This window comes from Colius striatus, chromosome 15 (genome assembly GCF_028858725.1).
Source record: "Colius striatus isolate bColStr4 chromosome 15, bColStr4.1.hap1, whole genome shotgun sequence".
Lineage (NCBI taxonomy): Eukaryota > Metazoa > Chordata > Aves > Coliiformes > Coliidae > Colius > Colius striatus.
The window spans coordinates 5,933,676-5,960,121 of NC_084773.1; the positions used below are offsets into that span (position 1 = coordinate 5,933,676).

Here is a 26,446-nt window from a genome sequence, read left to right on the forward strand (position 1 = left end):
CATGGATTTTATTGTCAGTTTCTTGAATCTTGTACACTATCTAGTTCAAAAAATGCTGCTAAAATAACAGTCTTGCAGGCCCTGCCACACATGCTACAGGAATTGAATACTCATAGTTTAAAAGACATAAGGCATCCATTCAGCTTGAAAGAAACATTACCAGGTCAGCAAGTTCAAGGAATTGATCTTCCTCCTTACCCAGAATTCTGCTTTGCCGTTGCCTTTCTTGCACCGCTCTGCCAAGACCGACACACCCACAGTCACTTCAGATAATGGCTCTTCTGCTGCTTTCATGAGAACAATCTGAATCACTCGTCCTTCATAAATGTGGGCATCAAAAGTTGACTTCCATTCTGGATACATGGTAGGTTTCTTCTGAACTAGAGTTTTTCCTCTCTCTGAAAGAAAAAAAAAAAAAAAAGGAAAGATAGAAACCATAAAATGAAATAATACAGATCTAGTACTTAAACTCAACAAAATAAAGCAGAAGTGAGAATCCCTGAACTGAAATCAAAAGTAGACTTACTATTGAAACTGTGTTAGGGACAGAGTTTAAATGTTCATTTCAAATATTCATGACTTGGGAAGGCAAAGCTCACCCTGACCAAGAGGGCATGCAAAGGCAATGAAGGTGTTAATGTGCAGCTAGAGAGCCCAGAAGAGACAAATCACATTCTGGAATTCAGAAGCTGGTTTAGTCAGTCACATCTTGACAGAGAATATTTGCATGGCTCCTTTCTGGTATAAATCTCCATGACATGTTGCCTGATTATGGTGAATAGCTACTACTGTAAGATAAATTAAGATACATCTTATGCTGTCAGTTTAAATTGAAACTGGTGGCTAAGAGATGAAAAGCTCCTCATTTCATTAATCTACTTCCAAGTTACCCCGGTACTTCACTTGTATCCTTAAGCCACTCTCTGCTTGGCATTATATTCTCTCTACCACAATTGGTACTTTTTAAAAGGACATTACAACATCTTACCCGTCCTTTGTAGCACACTTGGTGTAGTTAAAAGAGCAAGGGAAAGGCTGAAAGGACCTCAAACACCATCTTAATGTTTTTGCAACATTTACCCAGCCTCCCATATGAGCACCTCTGCAGATTCCTTCCCTTAGGAGTTTTAAAGTGCTTCACTATTGTTATTAGATGGATTTTTTTCTACACAGAGCTTCAGTCTCTCTTGCTACCATTTAAGCTAATTGCTTCCAGTCCTTACCTCAGGCACAGAAAACAGCTGGTGATTTCACGATCTAAAACAACTTTAGCATATTTCTAGATCTAGGTCTCTTATTAGTCCCACCAACACATCCAAAACGGTACTGACTCCTAAGCAACCACATCCAACTCTCCCCAGCTCAGGTAACTGATACTATTTTGTATATTCTGCACAATTTCTGCCATTTATCAGGATCATTTGCTGCAATAAAAGTGTTTTTTAAGTACATCTTCAGCTCACAAAGATCCATTTTTCCCTATGTGTGTTACCTGTTCTTATGATATGAAGACAATAGCAAAGCACAGTAAATAGTTGGACCCTTCTGCAAGAATCACAGAATCTTAAGGGTTGGAAGAGACCTTGAAAGATCATCTAATCCAGCCTCCCTGACAGAGCAAGATCACCTAGAGTAGGTCACACAGGTGAGTTTGAATATCTCCAGAGAAGGAGACTCCACAGCCCATCTGGCTGGACCCTTCCAGTGCTCTCTCACCCTCACACTGAAGAAGTTTTTCCTTGTATTTCTTTGGAACCTCTTATGTTCCAGCTTGTAGCCATTGTCGCTTGTCCTATCATTGGCCATCACTGAGAACAGCCTGGCTCCATCCTCTTGACACCTGCCCTTTATGTATTTGTAAATATTAATGAGGTCACCCCTCAGTCACCTCTTTTCAAGCTACAGAGCTCCAGTTCCCTCAGTCTTTCATCAGAAGGGAGATGCTCCACTCCATCATCTTTGTGGTCCTGTGCTGAACTCTCTCCAGCAGCTCCCTGTCCTTCTTGAACTGAGGGGCCCAGAACTGGACACAATATTGCAGATGTGATCTCACAAGGGCAGAGCAGAGGGGGAGGAGAACCTCTCTCAACCTGCTGCCCACAGCCCTTCTAATACATCCCAGGATGCAGTGAGGTCTGTCTCTTAAAATTATCAATAGAATTGACATTCACTTCAACAAATGAAGAATTAGACACTTATTATTTCAAAATCTTCCTGGAAACTCAAGGCAAAGTTTGTGTTCATTCATTAATAACTTGCTCGATGCACTCTACTCAATTGTGCTGAGCTTTCCAAACAAGAGTAGCAAGCAGTGTCCTTGTATTCTCTATTAGTGAACCCTTGCCAACAACAGCATTACAAATTACAACTTTGACAAGCAGAATTAAGCCTGCTTGCCAAAGGGCATTCTGAAATGCTGAGAAACAGCCACCTGAGGACCTTCTCCATTTCAATGCCAACTTGAGCATTCGTGCTCTACTCAGTCAAAAGCTTTTATCTCAAGATAAACTCTGCAGAAGAAGAACTCAAATTCCTAGCAATGCAAACCTACTTCCTACTTGGTATTCTTAATTAAGGAAGAATTTGGAAATATTATAGTGAAAATAAACATAGGGAAAGTCCAAACCAAACACAAGTTAGACATTATTAGGATGGACAATAAAGGCATGAGAGAATTAAAAACAGGCTGATTGCACAGCAAGGCTTTAAGCTAGTCTCTTTTTTGGACTGCTAAAGCTAGACTCCTTCACCAAAATCAGGCACACTTCAGAGGGCATCCTTGGGACTATGAGACACTGCACCTATTTGCAGCATCTTTGACAATAATTCAAGGTTTGCAGAAGTAGCAGCAGTTTACAGAATAGTTGGTAGCACTCCTTGTAGGATTCTTAGAGAGAGAGGGGATTATGTCAGTATGTTCACAGGACACCCCCTGTTCACATGTGCCAAATAACATCTGCTTTGATCAGTTACTATATATATTTTTGCTTCATGTAAAACTGAAAGAAGCCACCTGAACTACTGGTAACTACTTCCAGCTTGGCCATGCTGCTTTTGTAAATAAAACCATACTAGTCATGATTTTCCATGGATCACATTGCCTGCCTGTAAGTGAACACTTCAGTGACAGCAAAGAAACAGCCTTTAAGAAAAACACTGTTCTTACCCCTCCTGTATTCAAGCCTCCTTTGTTTCTCTGTGAACACTAGTGGCTTCAAAACATTTTACATGTGCAAGTTAATCTAACCATTAGGCATCTTCTTCCTACATAGTAAGTTTTTCCTTGATCATGTTTCAGCACACAAATCCAATAAAAATTGTTCCACATCTTGTCAAACTGATAATGGGAGCATCAGTCTCTTTTTCCCTGATTACCCCAATTGGTCACTGCTCCAAGGTTCACCGCATTACCCTCCCTTGTTTTTGGTACTTCAAAATCACATGCAAGCAGACAGGAGAAATGTTGGGACAATTATACTTTTCAAAAGCAGACAGATTAAAAAGAAAAAAAGTATTTTAAACCACTTCCACTTCTCCACACATTCAGGCAGCTGCAACACTTTCTTCAGAGATTCTTCCAATAGACTAGGAAATTGCTTCTTTGGAGCTTAACACATTTGTGTGATGACAAAATGTTCTGGAAGAGGCACTGTGCCCTGTGCTCAAAGTCTAAATGCAGAACTGGACAGAACAATAACTTATTTAACATTTGCAAGCCTTTGTAACACAATTCACCTTAACCCACTTAAAAGTGACATTTCAGCTGCTTCACCACACATTTTGTGAATGGTTGTGTGTTGGTGGTGAAGTAAGAAACTAAAGATCTTCAACTTGATCCAACCAAGTGAAAATATCACCATTTGTAACCTCACCTGTAGTCAATGCTTCCTTCATCTTGATAGCACAAAAAGGCTGCAGTTGTTCCCCTTGATTCTGTGCAGGTCCCAGCTCAAATGAGTTGAAAGATATTCGTAAGAAGGGGGCCATCGCTCACAGTGATACACAACCTAAGTGGGAAGAAGCAAATAAAAGGCTTGGTCTGAGGCTTCCAAGAAAGTGATACACATTTCTCAGGAGCCATCATAGCTGACAGAACCCATTCTTTAAAGTTTACAAATCTTGCATGTGGCTTCGAGGCCATGAGCCTGAAGTAAAACTGGCACATACCTTAACAAAAACCATAACATGTACAATCAAAGACTGACTATTTAAGACACTATTTTAACCATATCCTGTTAAAAGTAAGTAGAAGTTGTGACTGACTAAGATCTGGCTCAATATTTAAACCACAGAGACTTTGGTCATTAACACACAAGTATCTAAACATTCTTATCAAATAAGTACTTCACAAACTAATCTGTCTTTATAGGGTTTTTTTAACCATTTTTTTCCTGCACACCTGAAATAAAAGGTGAGTTGGGGAAAAAAAGAGAGGAAGAGGAGTTTTGTCTGTTCCTCCTGTTCTTTCCCAGTATTTCTCACAAAGCAAGGAAGGAGAATCAAGAAGAAAGTTAAAGCACACATTACTTTATTGCTTTTTAGGTAGACATTATTTTCTTTCTTAATTGCTACAGCCTCAAAAATTCCCAGAGAGAATTCTGCACCTCAATAGGTGAACAAATGATAAAACTAACATCTTAATGTTATTTTTCTTTAATTTTAAAGAATTTTCTCAAAGAGATTTCACTGTGTAAGTGCACATTTTATCCTTTATATGTAAGGTGGAAAACAATGTACATACCAAATACCACTGTCAAACTGAAACAAGTCTAGCATCACATGACTTCAAGTCATTCAAGTATTGCTTTCAAGTAGCAGTGTACTAATCTTAGGAAACATCACAGAGTTACTGAGTCTCCATACCTGCACATAACAGACAAAGACAAGAGGTAGCAAAACTTCCAGCACTATTGTGTCACCTGGTTTAAAACATCAGGAATAGCAACAATTCAAAACACTTGTAATTTCCAAGTCAGCAAACTGGTGTTTCACTGCTATCTTCCCTCATTCTTAAGAGCTCCTGAACTCAGAGTGGATTTCAGGTTACAATCTGCAGCACCTTCAGCAATGGAGTTAGCCCAGCAGTTTGTACATCAGTTTTGTTTGGTGAAGAGAAAGCATTCATTTGATTACAAGCGAATGCTAGTATGATTAGAGAATGAGAGACACAGAGAAGGAGGGATCAGGAGAAAACAGCTAATAAGGTAACAGAAAGAGATGATTTAAAAAAAATAAAGAATTGAAACTGGGCTGAGCCAGCCTTTTGACTGTAGATTAACCAGCTCGGTCAAGCAGCACTAGGAAGAACATTTCAAGCAATCCTGCATATGCTTGCATTTTTTAAACGTAAAGACATTGACCTGAGAAGCAATTAACATTCCTCTTAAGGCCCAGAACAGTCATCTAGATAAAAAGAAAGCAGAATCTTTGCAGGGAGACAGCATATAGATCCTGACACCATTCTCTGCACATCATGCAATCTCCCCATGCTGAAATTGTTCTTAATAAATGGAGAAATGTTATGACTATTTTTTCACGAGCTGTCTTGTTTCTCCACTTTCTTTTCCGTAGGCTAAGACAAATTTAGAAAACAAGTTTAGGATTACTTGGCATCATTGCTTATGCCATTGAAGAACTAAAAAGCATCACACATTCACACAGACTGTCATCCAGATTTGGAATAAAATAACCCCCATAATCCACTGATTATTGCAGCTTGGAGCACCGTTTGATGAGTGGAGTTTGAGATGACCTCAGAAAAGGAAAATTGACATCTTCTGTAAAAAAATAACAAATACCATGCAATACCTCACTTAACAAATGCAAAGCAAACACAGTCCTCATGAAGGGTTTTAATGAGGAACACATTTTAACTGCTTAGGAGACCTTGTGCTCACTATGATCAGACCTACCCTCAAGTGACTGGCTACATGATTTGCCAACACCAGATCATATATAGTTACTAACTCAATATGGATGTAAAAGAAACCAGATTTCATCATCATTCAGCCCTGGGGAAACAGCTTTAAGACATAATTAGGCCATAGGTAGAAACAAGTTGGGAAGGTAAGCTCATCACTCCCACTGGAAAGTTTACTTGACAGAACCACAGGATAATTCTGGCTGGGAGGGACAGCCCAGTTAGAAGTCACAATTTCCAGTAAGTCTGGGACTACACTAACAAAAAAATTGGAAAGCACTAACAAAGCTAAACTAACAATTGCATGATTTCACTCTGACTGACTCAAGCCAATGTTAGTCCTGAAACAGAATACAAGGCTTTGACATTTACTTCTTTAACTCCAAATTAACAAATACAATATAAACAGGTACAATGCTTGTGTGTTTTGAATAATCCCTCCATCTTTCTCATTGCAAATCATTTGAAGGCTTCATTTTCAGCTCTGCTTCTTACTTTTGAATATGGTTATTTGGTTTAGTTTCATCGTACTTGGCTTCAATGCAATCTCAAAATGCTTGCTCAGAATGGAGCAGTTAGGAGAAAAAAAACAATATGCCCAGAATTTCTAATGATGGTCAAATGCCCTTAGTCCAAGGTCAATGTGAAATCTTTTTGCTTCTCCATTTAACAACAACTTGAAAAAAAAAATCTTGCTGAAAAAAACAGCTTGTTTTCACATAACAAACTACCCGTTTCTGCCAAGTTTCTCTACTCTTATACGTTATGCTTTTTTTCACAAAAGTATATATTTTAAGTGGCTTAATGCAAAATCTCACTGCACATGATAGACTATACTGTGACACAGGAAGGCTGAGAAAGGAGGGTTTGGATTTGCTCCTCAGGTACATTTTCCAGTCCTTTTCTATGCTAACATATTGCAGCAAGACAGTTGACAAGCATCAGCTGTACTGTTGTAAACAAAACCATACCCCACTAAAACTCGTTTTGGCAGTCAAACTCAGTGAAACAGATTCATTTTAATTCAACAAAAATTTCCTCAAAAGCCCTGCTGAATACACTCATCCAAAGTTTTGTGACATTTGAAAAGCAAAAACACTGAAAGCAGTATGTATATTTTGCTTGTTGCATTTTAGACATTTTAGACAATAATCCCTCTCTAGTCTCCATCAGCACTTCAGAAGTGACAGAACAAACAGTGACTCTAGTTTTAAAAGCTGTACCTGTCAAGAACTGAAACCTCTATAAAACTGCTATGAATTGAGGGAGATTTTACAAATCAGTTCATACAATCTGTATTGCTGCTATGAAGTATGAAAGTCAAACTGTTTTCCCTAAAGGGTGTGATCTTATCCAAACCAAATGGTGGAAAAACGGAGATGTGAACTCCAGACACGCTGCAAGTCTAAATGACAAGTTCAATATCTCAAATAATTTCAAAGTCATGTGCAATCTGGAAAAAAAAAAAAGGTAGGGGAAAAATCTGCTAGTAACATTATTCTATATGAAGTACACTGTGACAGCTACACTGATTGAGAGTCCATCATCAGATGTTGTCCAACACGTTAATTTTGTCAAAGATTCCCCTGATCTGGCCTGTTGCAAGCTGAAATCATGTTCTGCTTTACCTAGGACAGAGTCTGCAAACCATATTTCCATGAAGTTTTAAAATTGAGAGCTTTTGACTACTTAATATGGAAAGAAAATCATCCATGTTACTATCAAGTGTAATATGCATGGAGTGAGAGGAGAAAACCACTAAGACCTCTTGAAATCACCCATGTCTACATCTGCTGGATGAATAAATAGTTTTCACAGTGATTTGTGGGTAACATACAGTTTTAAAGAAATCTTCAAAATAAATTAAAATCTTAAATAATTCAAGAATTTTCACAAGATTTGTTAGTACAAAACTCACATTAGATTAAAAATCTCCACACAGACACAAGGGACAAGGAGTAAATTTTGTAATTTTCCCTCTTCCAACAGTGCCCAGCAGCTACCAGGGACTTACACTGCAATTGAAGGTGTTACTTGTCAGAGTTCCTTTGTTGTAATTCTGCCTTGTTATAAACAGTGAGGGCAAGTCACCTCTAACACAGTCTAGAAACAAAGACACAGTTGTGACTTTTACACAAAGCAGGGAATAACTTCAAAGCAGTGGATCATCTGGAGGGAAATGCTGACACTGGCCAACACCAGAGCACTGAAGAGACTGAAAAACTAAGGGGCACAGACAGAGCACAGACTGTTCCACAACTGGTATAGCACTATACATCCAAGAGAAATACAAATAAGAAGACTCTCCTGCTGATTTGAGCCTCTGATTTCCTTGTAGCAGTCTGTAAAACATTTTGTAAACAGACAAAGCTGCATACATAGGTCATTGGTTTTCCACGCTGTCTCACAGAAATGCTCTGGATGGCATGAAATAACTGCTTCCTGCTTAGCTCCTTGCTGAGGCTGCTCCCAAGGCCACACAAAGGCTTTGGTGAACACTAACACTGGCAGCCAGCACTACGCAGAGCTGACCAACTGGTGTTCTTTCCTGAAAAGATGCAGCAGTAATCTTCTTCTTTTTAAAGATGCAGAAACATGGATTTTTTCCAACTTACAGGTATCTTTTTTTCTTTACACAAGTGTTTCCTGTCCTCTATTCTGGCAATGGACAAGGCATAACAAAGAACTATTGCCCAACATTTTGCCCCCACAGCACTTTCATAAATAAAGAGGAAGGACCTCCTTCCTCTTTATGTACAACTTACAAAGCTGAGTATGCTACTTGCATGGTGACAATATAATCTGCACATAGAGATGCTGGAAGTGTGATCAGTATCCTTCACCCGTGCACACATTAATGTGCACATTGTGTTTTTATTGTTCCTACGTATGCTGCTGCATGCTTACATTACAGAAAAAAGTCACACACAGCAGACAGGTTGGCTATGATTCTTAAGAACTCCTTCCACAGGTATTCTTTCAGCTGATGATCAAAATAAGATGGAAGAAATAATACCTATACCGTAGGACATTTAACTGAATCAAAGTAATGATGATGATAATCACTGTCTACATTGCACATCTACCCTACTGTTAGTCTACAGAGACTTTTAGCAGGTTCTGTTGCAAGCCTTGGACTCTATTTGATGCTTTGTGGGAAGTCATCAATTTAAAAAAAGGCTTATTATTTGTTCTTATCAATTTTGTCAAAAAGATACACTGCAGCATTCTTTATCAGCTGGACTTCCCTAGCTATTACTGATTATTGCACTGCTATTATCCTACTGAAACCTGAAATACATACCCAACAGCAAATTATCATACATCACTATGCTGAATTCTCACAGCTGCCAGAGAGAGCAAAAACACATTATCTGCAGGTGCTGCTTTGAAAGGTTACAATCCACAGAGGGTTTGAAAAGTATCTCCTATGAATGGTTTAATTTATTTCAGTTATTAATTTGATTCACCAGCTATGGAATCCAAGAACAGTAATTAGAAACATAAAGCTTCTCAGCAACTATTTTGATAGACTGTCTTATGGAGAAGGTATTACAAACAAAATAAACCTTAAAATTAGAACTGGGGGACCATACACCTATGAAAACTAAATATATCCACTAGGTAGCATTTAACAAAATACAGCTATCATGAGGAAGTCAAGCCCGAAAAGAGCATCTTTAAAACAGCCCAACCACTCATAATCTCTGAATTAATATTTCTAAACCAGTATATCTTCATGTTTTTAAACAATGACACAACAGAACCATGAAAAGTGAGAAAAGATGACAGGAAATTTAACATCACAATCCAATGCACTTGCTGTTAAATTTGTTGCCATTTGTTTTTTTTTCTGCTTCATAATTTCAAGTAACAATTCTGTACAGTAAATTCCAGTGGAAATGATAAAAGTTTGGGGGTTTACTTTGTCTTCTTTTTAAAAAATAGTTTGTGTAGAGTGGTTTACAGAGTCCTAAAACCTAATTTGGAAAAAATGTAGTTACTGTTTCCTTCTTTTCACCCCCTAGTATTTTCTTTGAAATACTTCTGCTTTTGTTATGTTAGAACAAGGCTAGAAACAGAAACAATGACATAATATAATCTGTCAGTGTGTTGCAATAGTCTGGAGAAAATCCATCTAGATAAGCAACGCAGCTAGAGATGTTCTTTGGTTTTATCCCACTTGGCCAGAGACATAGATAATTCCAAGTTTCCACGCCTTTCCTGCATGCTCAGTAGTCCCAAAACTGCCTGAATTTATGGCCATCATATAAATTGTTGATATTTCTCCAACATCCTCAAGGCCAAAAAAAGTTACAGATGCTTTCCCTATCATTATGATGAGAAACTTTTCAAAATATGAGCATCAGAAACCTTTTCTGAACAGGCCAACTCTTTCAAGCTTGGCAGTGCAAAGTCCTGAGAAGCTTGAGGGGAAGGCAGATAGTAGGCAGGCAAAAGCTAAAGCAGACCTGATTTTATGGGGTTTTTGGAAGACATGCAGCCCAATTTATTTGAGCATATGATACCATATGATTAGCTAAGTAACAACAGTTGACTGTTCTTAAAGTGGTTTCAAGTGCGTCAGGGAAGACAAATCTGGGATTTACACTAAAAGATCAGTAAGTTGAAGAAATTTTTGACTCTGAAATAGACAGCAGGACAGGCTGTTACACAGCATATGCTGCAAGATAAAAAAAACCCCACCATTTCAGACTGGATGTCCTTTTTTGGAAAGGGAAAAAGAACATTTGGAGGAACAAAGTTGGCTTTTTCTGATATTCCACAACTACTACTCAGGGGAGAGGGAGTGGGGAGATGGGGGCAGCACTGTCAGCTGCTTTTTCTTTAGAAATAGATAAGAAACAGCCATTTAAATACATTTAAAAATCAAAAAACCCCCAAAACTTCCAGAGTTCTCCTTCCTTTTTGAACACACAGAACTAAATAGTAGATGAAAGCACTGTTCATCATCATTATCAAAATCAAGTTCAAAACAAATGTGCAAATGAATCCTCTTCACTAAGTTCAAACCTGATGGCTCAAACTGATATAATTTGGTAAGTAGCAAATGTAAAGACATGGAAGAATTAATACAATGGGGCTGCCTAGCCAGATCCTTATGAAGCTCTAGGTGGATGAATAATTCATTAATATCATATCACTTTATGAAATGGGAGCCCATCCAAAATATTAGATGGGAGGTGAACCATGGCTTTTATCTCTTTTTTTTTTTTTTGGACATAGAGAGTTGCTTTTTTTCCCCCTGCAATTAAGTAACACAATTCCCTCATAAGAGAGATGTTCCAGTCCCCTGATCATCTTGGTAGTCCTCTGCAGAACTCTCTCTAGAAGTTCCCTGTCTCTCTTGAACTGGGGAGCCCAGAACTGGGCACAGGACTCCAGATTGGGCCTCATCAGGGCAGAGTAGATGGAGAAGAGAACCTCCCTTGACTCACTGGCCACCCTCTTCTTAATGCTTCCCCTCCAGATGCCATTGGCCTTCTTGGCCCAGGTCTCTCTCTGCAGAGCTACGCTCCAGCAGGTCAATCTCCAGCCTGTCCTGGTGCATGGGGTTGTGCCTCCCTAGATGCAGGACTCTGCACTGGTCCTTTTTGAACCTCATGAGGTTCCTCTCTGTCCAACACTCAAGCCAGTTGATACCCTGCTGACTGGCAGCATGGTCTCTGGTGAACCAGCCAGTCTTCCCAGTTTGGTGCCATTGGGGAACTTGCTGAGGGTCACTCGGTCCCCTCAACCAGATTATTGATGAAGATGTTGAACAAGGCTGGTCCCAGGATCAATCTTTGTCGAGCTTCACTGGCCACAGGCCTCCAACTCAACTCTGTGCTGTTGACCACCACTTTCTGGGCTCTGTCATTCAGCCCCCCTGCTCCTGTTCTCGATCCACCACAGTGTCCGCTCATCCAAGCCACACTGTCTCAGCAGTGTGAATGAGGATGTTATTGGAGAATGAGGATGTTATGGGAGAATGTGTTAAAAGCCCTGGTGAAGTCTAGATGACATTCACTGCTCTCCCCTCATCTACCAAGCCAGTCATGCTGTCACAGAAAGCTATCATGTTGATCAAGCATGGAATTATTAGGTGAAAGGGATGAAGCTACACCTCTTGTTCTCTACAGTAATACAAGCTGGAGCTACACATCAGTCCTGCCTCTGTGTCACAAAGTAGGGCACTTGATACCTTCTGCAAGTCTGAGCCACTGACTAGTGCTTGGCTCCTACTTCCTCAAACACGCTCAAGGAATTTGTTGATATTTAGTCAGCATGACTCAATTGCAAAATTGTAGATCAGGTTTATCATATGAATGTAAGTTCTTCCAAGGAAGCATGTAATTGTGCAAGAGAGTTCATAGACATTTTTATAAGTACCGGTGCATTGGGAAAGCTGAGCTACTCATCCAGCTTTCAGAAGTACCAAAGGAAAACAGCCCAAAAATCCAATATTTTGTACAGTATCTGTTTAGGTATCACCACAATCAAATGGGCATTGATCCATACTCAGGTATACGCCACTAGCATCCTTTAATGGAGGAATTACACACCAAGCTCATCCTTCAGCACCATTCTCCCTCTTGATGAGCATTTGTTGTGGTTTTGTCCAGCCAGCAATGAGGCATCACGACAGTCTCTTGCTTTGTGCCCCCATCCATCCCCACCCTTCTTAGGATGGTGGAGGCCCCAGCGAGATGGGAGGAGAAAAGATAACCAAGGACCTTGTAGATTGAGACAAGGGCAGGGAGGGCTCACAGCCAATTATGGTTCCAGGCAAAGCAGACTCCATTACTCAACTTAGAGAGGAAAGTAAGGAAAGGTTACTCTACAAGAAACAGAACAGAACAAAAAGCAAAAACAGGGCAGGATGATGAGAAAAATACAACCAGCACTTTAAGATCTCCCTCTCTCATCCCTCCTTTCTTCCCGGGCCCAGCTCACTGCTCCAGATATCTCTACCTCCTCCCACCTCAGTGGCTCGGAGGAGCAGGGAATGGAGGATGTGATCAGTCTCACAGATGGTCTCTGCCACTTCTTTCTTCTCAGAGGAGGATGACTCCTTACATTCTTCCCCTGCTCCACTATGGGGTCCCCTACCACCAGACACAGTCCTTAACGAACTTCTCTGGTGTAAGTTCTTCCCAGCAGCTACGGCTTCTGGAAATAGGGAGTCCCTCCCATGGGACATGGCCTCTGGGCATAGTCACTGCCCCTAGCACAGGGTCTTTTACGAAGTGCAAACAAATCTCTGCTTCACCAGTCCTCTGGATGCAGGGGAGTCTCTGCTCCAGCACATCTCCTCCTCTCTTCCCTCACTGACCTTGGGGTCTGCATGGTTGCTTCTCTCTCTTCCAACTCCTTGCACCACCAGCAGCCAGAAAAGAAAAAGGAGGAAAGAACAACAAGAAGCCTCCTCTTTCAGCTCCTAAAAAGTGACCGTGGAGGCGCCTAATTGGCTCAGCCCCAGAAATGGGTCTGGCTCAGAGCTGGGGGGAGTTTTCAGCAACTTCTTACAGGAGCCATCTTTACAGCCCCTTACCCATTACCAGAAACAGCTCCACACAAAACTATGACAGTATTTTAATCTAGGATTCAGTACAATATTCAACGTTTTATTTCTGATATATAATAACATGCACAAAGCTTATTTTCTGTGCTATTACAAGTTTCCTGGAAATTGATATACGTTTCCCAGAGAGAATAAAACAAAATGCCAACAAAAGATTTTCAAAGCAAAGAAGAAAATATGAAAACACTTCGGCTAAACTTTTACAACCTAACATACATTGTCTTTCTCTTCAAAACACTGGAACTGTGGAGTTTTTCTAATTTTCCACTGAAGAAAAGCTCTTTCCCCTTAACACTGAAACTGACAAATACCATAATGACAGTATGTCGATTAGTTTAGGAATAAAAGGAAATTAGAAATTTGTCTTATTTAAAATACACTGGGTTAATGTCTCCATATGACCAATAAAAGAGCAAAACATGGAAATGGAGAAACTGGACATTCAAGAGAAATAAACAAAAAATCCTTCTAAAGCATTACAATTAGAGACCAATTTTACTTTACACTTTTGAAAACATCAGCAGATTATGCAGTCTAAGTGCCTTTCAAAGAGCACAAGCCTCTAAGCCAGAAATTCATACTACTGCCAGTACTATGACCTAATCCTCCAAGTATCTGGAAAGCTAGAATATTCATTAGTTGAGAGAACTGTATCATCATTCATACACATTAAAAATCTGCTGCTCGGAGTACCTCCTCAGAGGATATACAGTTCAGTTTATGGATGCATGATTTTGATCAAGGCTTTTAAAGTAAAAGGACAGAAGATTTGTCAACCAAAGATGTGACCCATTAATTGGGTATTGAGTGGTAGTAACAAATCCAGTCCTCCCTCCTGACTGAATCTGGCATTATTTGTTTGGGTTGTTTTCTTTATTGTCTTGAGAAGCTATTTTTTCCCCAAGGGAAACAAATATACTTAGTCACTTCAATGAGACAATAGACAGCAAAATGAGCCAAATCTGCCTTGCTAAGCATGATGCTCCTCCTCCTTGCTACTTAAAGGCTGCTCAGGGTAGGTAGGAATCATCCTTTTAACCTGTTGTGGGTTGGCTGCGTTTTTTTGTTACTGAAAATGTGACGGCCAAAATACATAAAAGAGGTTTCTATAGTTTAATAACTGAAATAAAACTGAAATTTCACTACCTGTGAAAGCATTTCTCACTTTTGTAATAGTGAGTTTAAATAAGCACAATTGAATAACACTGAGGGATGTGTAGGATGATGCTAAATAATGCATGGCCATGGGGATTGATAACAAGAAACTGGAAAGAAACTGGAATTTATTTTTAATTAAAAACATTTGTTCCTGCTGTAATTTCAAAATTCAGGCTTGAATTTTTAACCATTCTCTCCACTCTGAATCGCTATTTAGAGGAACTCTTAAAGCTCTTCAGTAGATCTGGTGTTATAGAAGAAACGGACACAGCTCATTAACAGCACGTCAAATTAAAGCATAAAGGGATCTTAAGAGAGATTTGAGTTTAAAGGTAGTGCAGAGTTTACAGTACAAGTTACAATGTAAACTCAAGGTGAAATGTACTATTTAATACCATGTTTAGTTCCTTCCTTCTTAATTCTCTATATCAGAAGTTAACAGCAAACCTTTACTGTTTTACCCTTTTCCTGAATTTTGTGGTTTAAACATACAAACTTCACACTCTGTGATGACATGGATACCATCTTTATCTAAACACGTCTGCTAATAGCCATATTCATTGTTTTCACACTAAATTAATAAAAATGTATCATTTTACCACCCTTATCAGAGAAGAAAACCTTTAAGTACTGACATATCTGGAACACAACACAGTACAAAGAAAGAAAAAGCAAAACAATAATCCCTGGAGCTTTATATGAGCCAGAACCTCATTTGTAGAGATAATCATCGCAGGACATGCTCAATTCTTTGCAGTTTCAAGAGAGCGAGAAGTCTTGTGGACTGGGCACTGTCAAGAACACCCTCTGGTTACCTTCCAGAAATGCTATTCTACTATTTTAAAGACTGGAATTCTGTAGGATGAGTGCATATCAATTTATTTACATGTATATTGTCTCTCATGGCTTTTTCCAGCATCTACTGCAGTACTCATCCTACTAAAAGCTGGAATATCATTTAAAAGTTACATGTTTGGTTGGCATATGCAAAACATTACACACAGACATGTAAAACATATACTCAAGAACTTCAGTTAACACCACTGCAAGTCAGTATCTGTTTTGTTATTTTACTAGGTCATTGCACTAATGAACATACTGATAAATAAGACACAAACTTCATTACTTGTCTAAAAAACCTCAGACTTTCAGGAAGAAGAGATATATGCAACTGACTTGCAAGTGTGTCTGTAGACACAAAAAAGTAATTGAAGACAAGCTCTTTGATTACAGTTGCACTCTCATGTCCCAGGTTAGCCGCAAAGCAACAGAGCATTCAATGATTTTCCTACAGACACGCTTTCCTGGCTCATTATGGCCTATTATCATTTCCTCCACCACTAAAAGGATAAATGAGTTAAAGCCTTGGTTATGTTCCCAGCACATTCCAATTATTTCTGACTTTTTGCTGTACAGGTTTCTTTTGTGATAGAAGTACTTTGTGATGATTTTTTTCTACATCAGTCTTTTGATAGAAAATCACCATTTGCTATCACTAAATAGCACCTTCTGTATGTATGGTTGGGAAGGATACCATTAGGACATGTCATTTCTGTTAAAAAGGATGGTATATGGCTGTTACTGCCACAGAAAAACTCAAGAGGAAAACCGAACAGCTGTAAACCACAATGCTCCTAAGGCAATAGCATACATTGTGTGTACAATGCTGTTTCCAATCTTTACAGTGCAATTATACTTTTAAAAGGGACAGGCAGGTAGTGTACTGCAAGCATTAGGGCAGCAAGCACACAGGAACCAAAATGCTCCTAGTAGTTCCACATGCAAATGTTCCCACTTGCAATTAAAGAAGATCTCTTTCTTAAATCTCATCATGGAATGGCTGCATGTCTCCAGGCAGCTGAGTGGGAAATTCTCTTTCCACATGGTGTAATTCATTTGAGTAGATCTACCCAGTCCTGCCTCCAAATCTTTCCTCTGTGTATTAGCTCTATTGATGCTGCCTCGATTCTTTTCCTCCAGGAATGCCAAGCAGCTTTTTCATACTGTTTACTATGCAGCTTGCTTAATCACAGCTTACTGAATTACAATAGCATTTTGTACATCTGACATATCTTTCACTTCTACACTGCAGTGGCCAACAGTGGCCATATTCTCTGTCTCACACATCCACACAATTTGAACAAGCTCGTAGTAGGTGTTGGAGGAGCTCTCTAGTTATTTACAACAAGCCATATTCCCAGTATGTTAGCCCAAAAGTCTCCTTTCTGCCTTGTGGTTTACAGCACTCAGCAGGCCACAGGATGCTGGCTTTTCCACACAGGTCTGGATATTTGTTGCCACTACAGCACTTTAAGTACATAAATCCTGCTCTAATGCTGCTTTTTCCATGTTGCAATTACTGCTGAACCCACAGACATGTTATGTGACCAGGACTGAGAGGCAATTCACACAACTAAAGTGAGGTAAGTAGATGTCCATAACCCACTTCTTATGAAAAGTTAGTCCACATTATGGATAATTTGAGAGTTGCCTGTATTGAGTAAACAGAAGTTAAATCAACTTTGGCCCAACGCGTTCCAACACTGTGGGAAAGAGCTGCAGACAGCTACATTTACAGCCTTTGACAGACAACCCCATTCTGCCTCTGTGGGACTATTTAAAATAAATGAATTACCCAAAACATGAAACACAGCTGTATTGAAAAATGTATTTCCTTGTATGGTGAAAAGCCTTAATTATAAAGTAGTTTTGTAAATATAGTTCTTGTGCTTCTGTAATATATCTCCATGTCCAAGATGCAGTTTTCTAATTAGAGCATTATGGTTTTCTTGGCTGTTCTAAAACTAAATCCATCTCTAAAAACAAAGCTACAAAACCTATTTCTGACAGAAAAATGTCAGAATTATAAAAAACAGTACTTAAAATTCATCTGAGAAAATGTGAAGGGAAAAAAGAATCTCACATGATTCTCCTGCAACTCTCAATGCCCTCTGTTCATCTAAGAGGTATACTGAGAAACACTGGTTGTTGCTAAGATATGCAAATATATATCATACACATAAATATTAGGTATCCCAAGGAAGAAGAATAGTTTTCATAATTATCTCCCCACAGTGACATTTTGTTCCACTGAAGGTCTAGGTTTGGGGTTTTTTTTGTTTTAAAAAGTTCAAAGAAAAATATTTGCATGAAGCAATCATTATATTCAACATTTATTCACTGATTTAACATTAGATACAATCTTGACTACCAAACATATATAATTATGTATAACAGGTCCCTGGACAAAAGACAAAATAGAGGGTGCATCTCTACCTGCCTAAGTGAAACCTAGGAAAATGTTTCCAGGATTACTGATGGAAATACTCTGAGTTACACAATGACTTTATAGAAATATTTCCCTTATTTTGTTAGGATTATGGACTATAGAGGGATGTAGAAAAAAATGCATGTAGTAGCAGGTTACACATCTCAGGCAAATGGTACAGACTGTTCAAGCTGCTTTTATGTCCTTTTCCAGAGGAACAGCAAAAGAAGAAAATAGAGAATAAACCCTGTGTTGCTGAGCAGAAACCTCTAGAGCAACAAAGCCTGCATTTGCCCTACTGTATTTTATAGGATAAAAGGGTACTTGGAAAACAAAACTAGTGTTTCTCATGGAAGAAATAGGAAAAAATAGTGATTTTGGATTCTTTTGTTAACATATTTTTCTAGCAGTAGCATTCATTTGCAATGGAAGATAGACAGATATAAGACACTAAATTTGCATAAGGAAATTAAGAGGAAATTAAAAGAGTTCCTTTAAAAAAGTGGTGCCAATCACATTCTTATTAACCCACATTCATGCACTGTATTAATCACACAAACTGAATTTGTAGATTGACCTTTGTCAAAATGCTTAACATTAACTAGAAGGCTCAGTGCAGTATATATAAATATTACTAGACTTGTAGAAATTCAGGCATTAGGAGTTTCAAGAGTTTAAATCCCTACTTATTCTAGCCTTCATTAAAATTTCCCAAGGTCGTTACCTCTGAAAGACTCAGATACAAGTAACAAATACCCCAAGTATTTAGCACTGTTCTGGAGCATAGTGGCTCACTGGCCAAGAAAAGAGATTCTTCACTGACCTTAGAAGTAGATCTAAACAGTTCTGGAGTTTTACTTTGAATCTCTGAAAAAACACACACACACACAAAAAAAGAAAGCAGAAGCATTTTAAGCATTAATCTTTACTTTTGCAGAATACACAAGCAGTTTAGGAGACTCAAGCAGTATGATGGCAGAGTTGTTTCCCCAATCACTGTTTATAACTTTCAACACTGTGTTGAAATTTAGGACAAGAAGGTATAATAAACTCTGCCTACAGAAAGAAAACACTGTTCAGTTTGTTTTTTTCTTGCCAGTAAATATTTTCGGCTTGCTTCATTCAAAATAATTTAGTATGCTCTATAATGGAAACATTAACTTCTGCTTTCCAAACAGAACATGGTAAGATTCTCTAAGCAATTTGCAGTAGCAAGTTTAAAAGATCCAGTTAAAATTCTTCCAGCAGTGAAGTACAACAGCTACACACAGAAACGATTATGCCAGATACTTGTGCAGACTCAGAGCCCAGTGAAAAATAGTATTACATTTGTGATCTGGGTATGAGAGTGTCAAAAGAAGAAGGTTTGAGCTTGTGATCCATTTACTGCTGACCTCTATGCCTCCATTCCCATTTGCTATTATCATCTACCTACTAGGAGATGAAGCTGACAAAATGGGTGGAGAAAAAGGCTTGCCTAATAGCAAGATGTCATCACATCTAAGGATTATATTCTAAAGTCTTAAACTTCAGACTTCTACTATTTATTTCAAAAACAAACAGAGAGAGTCAATATTATACTTTGAGCAAGGTGTTGGGATGGACAGGCTCTTAACAACAATTCTACCTGCTTTTGAGGCAATATGTTACTGAACTTATATTCCAAACTTTACATCCTATAGCAAAGTGAATCAACAGTCTTTCTGTCAGTTTGGGAAGATGCATTACACACACAGGTTAATTCATTTGCTTCCATAAGTAGACAGGAGAGAAGAGTATTAGGATTCTTCCTTGATATGAGTCATTCTTATGGAAACTCCCAACTTCCTCACTTACTCATAAACCAAGGATCAAGAGTGCTGAGTAAGTATACAGCTCAGAATTGCAGAGGCAGGTAAGCTACCATTACAAATACTTATTAAAATTTCAAAGTTCTCTTTCAAAGCCATTTTTCACATCTGAAACAAAATCTGCATACTTAATTTCCAAGGGTTATCTCAAGCAGTGTGTAGCCTGTTTACTCACCTTTGAGATACATACTTATAAAATTAAAAGCAAGAACAAAATATATGTTATTTTTTCTAAAGATGTTCCTTTCAACAGCCTCCAATAAGTTTGTTCTCAATGACTCAAAAAACAAGGCATTTTATGATTATGGCAAAAGTTAAAAAAAATTCCTACCAAATCAAGAGTTATTCAAGCTACTTAGAGCTCAATGTGTTGCAGCCAGCAAAATACAGCACAAATTACTGTAATGTCTTTTTAATACGATGTCATACCAAATGCACATACTAGGTCTGCTTCAATTTCTTTCATAGATTTAAAATGTAAACCCATGAAAAGCACTTTGTAATGATGTTGGTGAGAACTACTGTGGCTCCAGATGTTTCCTAAGAGAGATAGTAAATGATGCCTTGTGAAGCCTCGAGCAACAGTAAGGAGCTGTATGTGGGCTTGGATGTTGGAACCAAGCAAAAGGACAATCTGTTGAAAAGCTGAAGGGATGCCAAGACTAGTTAATTTTGGATGCCAAGCTATAGGCCAAGCTTAGGCCAAGCTTGATGTAGATGTTAACAGCACCTTAACTGGTAAGTTTTATGTTTATATCTTACAGTGTTAAACACCAACTATTTGTCCTACAAAACTGCTATCCCATAGAACCCCAAGCTTGCTCTACCATTACCTTCACAATATAGAATTTAGTATTCTATAAAAACAAGCTAAATATAAGAAATGATGAAGTATGGAAAAACCCAGAGAAGTGAAATAAAAAAGAAAACTTAAACTATAAAGATAAGTATATTATGATGACATCTTCCTGGTGTATTAACCAGCATTAGCAAAGCACCTGTTAGCAAGTGTTTCTTATGTCATCTACTCAATGACCTCCATAGGCATCTGAAGACAATTGTAATCCAGAACAGGCAAATGGCAAGGACAAGCTTAAAACATGTTCATTTGTTTATCCATTTCCTTAGACACAATAGAGAAATTATTTTGGTGAAGTTTCACAACACCTTGTCCCATTTCTTTGCCTTGAGGAACACTACATCTAAGGTTCTTAATTTTTCATCCTGGTTGTACAGATGCCTAGTTCGTCTTAGTCTCAGCAGGCATCTCTCAAGTAGGAAACAAATAAAAGTAGCATTCTTTCAGGCTTCAACATTCATTGGACTCCCTACAAACAATGACTGAAACCTCATTTTCATATCCAAAAATCAACAATGGGGCAAGATTAGACTATACAGCAGCAATCGGTGACTTCTGCTAGCACAGGGAGTGGAGTCAATATCCATGAAAATAGAAAAGGTCCACAAGTTGGACTCTACTATTTTCCTTTTGAGTTTGACCTTGAATGCACCACAACCTTGAGAAACCCTTTAACTTCTCTGTTACTTTGCTCTAATAAACCAAGATATATGTACTTGCCAAAGTGATTTAATTATGAAAACAACGCCGACTCTAATATTAAAAATAGAATTTGTTAACACCAACTCTCAGCTCAACTTGGAACAGATTGCTGAATTTATGGCTCATATTTAGAGATAAAAGCCAAATTACTTGGGCTGAACCAATCCCACAAAGAGTTACATGGAAGAAGCTTTAAAATCCAGCTTGTTGTTCATAGCCCTGTCTGCAGAGCAATGATCACAAGCCATCTAACTGGTGGAGGAGTCACAGCTAGAGAGCAGTAGCCACTGGAGGCTTTGTGGCACCAACCAGCTGTCAAAATACAGTTCGGCTTTGTGGGAATGCACCAAACATTCCCAGACGCATTGCCTGTAACTTTACAAACACTCCATAAATAATGTTTAAGTATCCAACAGGACAGAGATCCTCAAACATTACACTGAGAGTCAACAGTATGTGCAATGCAAAGTATGACTTAAGATCACCTAAGAGAGACAACCAGAGCTCCTTAAGAACTCAAGATTGTTTCCTTGTTGGTATCTATTAAGTGAAATGGTTTTGACTACAAGGTGTGCAGACAGAAGACAGTATCAGCCAATCCACAGAGCAAAGAATATTATATATATATGTGTATATATATTATATATAAAGAGATAGATATGTACCAAATGACTCAAACATATTTGAAAGCCAAAAGTTTTAAGACAGTTTCGAAAACTGCATGACAACGGTATCCAGGTAGGGGGAGGAATGAACAGATGACAAGAGGTAGGAGAGAAAGATGGGGGGAACTTTAAAATTATTACTTTTGTTGCTAGCTGTCACCTACATCCTAATCATTCAGGGGACAGATCTTGATGACCTGGATTTCAAAATACGGACAATATATGGAAGATTTTTCCAACTCCAGCAAACTAACAGATTATAGGTACAGAGTTCTGGATTATTAGATATTAGTATGCTTATCTTTTTCAAGTGACAAGCCCTAATGAAATATATATATATATATATATATATGAATGATTTTCCTCTCATCACAGTTCAATTATCTCCTATCAGTTCCAGAATGGTTTAATCACTCCTTTTGGCATAGCTTACAGACATAAATATTCCTACTCAAGCAGGAATGGGAGTACATGGGAACACACAGTTTATTTAAAAAACATAGTAAAGAACAAGGACAAACACCTCCATCAGTGGATTGACATGATACTGAAAATTTTTACCTGACAATTCCTAGTTTCAAGGCCTAGGAACTGAGGAATGTGGAAAACAAAAAAGGTGTGCTACAACTTGGGAATTGAGCACTCCACAAGTTAGGGGAAGAAATATTAAGTGTTTGGACTGTAAGATATCACCAACTTCATTTCTTGTGTTCATTTGAGGTGGCAGCATCCCAGCATTCCAGGTACTGCAACTAGCCACTTGAGTTGAATTCCAAAACAAAGGTCTGCTTACGTGAAGACATGTGCGAAAGCACATGCCAGGAACAGATACAATGGATACAACAGCCCTGAGTAGATTCCCTGCTCCTCCTCATGTATAGCAAAACCAAATTGTATCATCTGTAAGCTTAGAGACTGCAGTGATGGGCCAATCCTGATGCACTAACAGAATGACAGAAAGGAATGGTCCTGGGCTGCAGAAACAAGGAGATTCCCCAAGAGCTAGGTTGTTATGTCACCAGTATAACTCTCCTGGTACCAGCAGGCTAATTTTAGTATGCTCTGACACATGTACAGTACAAATCATGTCTGTATTAATACACCTTGCTGTTTGCTGCTCCAGGCACCTACCAACTTCACCAGGCAGGAGGTCTTGCAGCCTTCAAACCCTTCGTAAATCCCATTCCCAACAGCTGCAGAACAGAGGAGGTGCTTTGGTTCTGTTTTCTTCATCTTTGCTCAAAGGAATGAGTGAAGGAGTTTATGTTTCATCATTCATCTTCCTGTTTGCAAAAGGCTATTCATGAGACTCTTCCTTGTCAGCCTTACTGTCTAGGTACTTTCCTAAGCTCTTAACCCTAAATCTGTGACTTCTAGAAGCATTTCTAAATATGAGAAAATAAGATTTGAAAAGATAAATAGAAACACTAATTTAAAAAATAATCAAACCAGCAGATCGTTTTTGCTGTGGTCCAAAGACTTCTACGAACACAATACTTCTGGAACTTGAAGCTGATTTAAGTAACTTAGTTGACTCTTTCTTTATGTTGAACACATTATATGTGCAACTCATACAACTATATTTTTACAAGAATATCTTGTATTCAAAGGTTCACAGAACTACCATGGAGGAGTGTGCCATTTACTGAGGCAAGGACAAGTTTAGATATCTTGGAGCCCAGCATTTTGATGTGATATAACACTATGCTAATAGAAGCAAATTACTGAGGGAACAACCCACTAGAAAACCACCTCAGTAATACTGAGGATTTTGTTGAGGATGTCAGGAATATCATGAAAAGAATGACAGTCTTTCTCATTACATTTATAGTCTGTTGCTCATGCAAGGACTCTGCATGGACAAGGTAACTTCAGCAACAGGTCTTTTAGCTGAATTTTTCTTCCATAAATGCTCCATTTCAAGACATAAGTCAAGGCCTTTTCCCCTCAATCTCTTTGTGAGGGCAGCTGCAGGCTTTTTGCTCCAGAAGGAACAAAAAAATCTAAAAGCAGCAAACCAGATACTTACAGTATTTTTTAATTTTCCACTGGGTGCTGATCACTATTTCATTAAATGGATCATTGGCTCATTTCCAAACAGTAGTTCCTCTTTTGCCAGGAAGCTGAAGGATGGTGCCTTCTGAGAAAATACTGAGCAACTTTTCTGGAAGCTGACATTTGATTTTGTCTATTCCACTTCTATTATTTGAATATCATAGAAATAATTCAGTGTGGCATCAAAAATATAAGGATTCATCTGAACACACAAAGTTTAATCTGTGTAAACACGTACTTCTTTCAGATTGATTCTCTTCCTTTGAAAATACATTTTTGAATGATAAGATGGTAAAAAGATATTGTAATACAGAAGTAGTTAATAGGTGGTTCCCGTGTTGTGTACTTACATATATAATTGTTAATTAAGTTACGATTCTATGACCTGTTACCCAAATGATTAATTCAGAATAGCAATAACAGCCTCTGACATGCATTACAGGTATGACTGCTAGCAAATTCCACTGAAGTTGCTTAACATCTCTGATTAGCAGATGTGTTTTCCATTACAACGATGTCTTGTTTTAATTACTCCATTGAAGTGCTACAGACTTTGCAGGTTTTCCACCTCAAAGGGACAAAGGAGGTTTTAAGTTTCATGTAGTTTTCATACTAATCTTCATTTGAGCATTTTACAACAGTTCATAAACTCATTTTTCTGGTGGGCAGAGGGAGATAAGAATACATATAGTGTCTGGAACTGGTATGAATGATTTGAGCTCAGTGGCTCCTTCCAGCATGTCATGAAACAAAAAGGCCTGTTCTACCAAAGGGCAGAAGGACATAATTTCCATTCCACTGTATTCCTTGTTCCCCAGTGAACTTGTTAGGTAATAATTTCCTTTATAAGTGGAAAACTGGAAGCTTGCCACTTCAAATAGCTGCATAATAAATCACCTGCCAAGAGTACTCACCTGTCATACCTGTCTTTCATACTTGGCAAATATTTCATTCTGTCTTCTAAAACTCTTGGACACGGGCCGCATCTAACTACACTTAGGCAAGACAGAAACAGTCACATCATCAGAAGAGTATCTGGGATTTTTCCTTGAATACACAAGGTAGTAGGTAAGTAAGTGCTAAGCCAACAAGTCACTAGGTTTGTCTTTCTCAGGTAGCCCAACACAATCACCTGTGCTTCCTACCTATTTCTAGTACAGCATGACCACAAAAATTTAACTCTGTTGAGTTGAACTCTATTTAACTAAAATAATTAAGAACAAAAGAAATATTTTGCAGACTCACTGTTTGCCTCTTTTTCTGATTTTTCTTCAGTAATATCTTCCCAGACATATGAGTTTTCTTCTAGACAGCCTACAACTTTTAAGACTTCTTATGGCTATGGCAAATCTAATTCACAGTGACCAAGTTCTTCAGGGAGTAGATGCAGCACTTGCACCAGCTGTAAAATAATAACTGACAACCGAGTGAAACTTAGAAGAGTACATTTAAATGAGCCTCATAGCTTGAAAATTTTTCCTGCTTTGCCAGATAAACTGGGTAGAGCTGCAGGAGACAAGCTTTCCACATTGTAAATGGAGCACTAACCAAACTGACCTGCATAATCCTCACTGTCACTGAAGTCAAGAACAACTATTTTAAATAGTACCTGTGGATCTTGACACGGAAGCACAAGCTTCTTGCAACTGTTGTAACTTTGTGCACCTAAGCAGCCTGAACTCAGACAGCAACTAGAATATAAACAACGGAAAACAAGTCAGAGGGCAGACAAGGGAGGAAACTTTATGTTTCATAAGCAGCATCACCAGGAATCTTTCCTATGTTCACAGATGAAGACAGCTTGAGAGACAGAAAGCAAGATTATTAAAGCTGTGCCTTCATAGAGTTAGGATTTAGCAATAAACACAGCTTTGCAAGATGAAGTAAAGCATGTGTATGTTTGCACTAATCTAACAGAGATCTTTTTCAATTTGATTCCATGCAAAGATTGTATTAGCCTGTACGAATAATCAGGGCTTTGAATGTTTCCACAGGCACTGGGGAAAAAAAAAAAACCCTAACAACAAAACAAGTAGATCAAAGTACATAGTAAAGTGTCAGCCATCAAACTCTGGAGCCATAACAAAGACTTTATAATCTAAAAAAGATTAAATGGTTGCCATTTTAGAGTGTTTCTGTGAGTGAGAGATAAAAGAGAACATGGTAAAGGTCCAAAATATACCAGCTGAACATAACCCAATCTGTTACGTTTTCCAAGACGATACTCTGCTCTAGGAGCTTTACTAGAAAAAGCATGGTGAGTTTAGCCAATTTTTCCCTGAAAAGGAAAACCTCAGTCCTGTGTATCAATAGCAAGAAGAGCCAAAGGGTGTAACAAAGATCCTTTCAAACATGGGAAAATCTAAGGACAAAACAGCTACTTT

General features: G+C 38.4%; 1 protein-coding gene across 4 annotated transcripts in view; it reads right to left on the reverse strand.

Annotated features, from left to right (window-relative positions):
• Nucleotides 1–26,446, reverse strand: part of PRKCD (protein kinase C delta) — a 67,787-nt gene that overhangs the window by 25,328 nt on the left and 16,013 nt on the right. For 2 of the 4 annotated variants that reach the window (XM_062008221.1, XM_062008223.1), the window contains exons 2-3: nucleotides 3,873–4,007; nucleotides 199–398 (exon numbers count right to left, since the gene is read on the reverse strand). In XM_062008221.1, the coding sequence (XP_061864205.1) occupies nucleotides 199–398; nucleotides 3,873–3,987 (315 nt within the window). In that variant the 5' untranslated portion in view covers nucleotides 3,988–4,007. Of the gene's footprint in view, nucleotides 1–198; nucleotides 399–3,872; nucleotides 4,008–18,754; nucleotides 18,799–24,976; nucleotides 25,020–26,446 lie in introns of those variants that run through there. The other 2 variants (XM_062008222.1, XM_062008224.1) reach the window with 2 other exon arrangements.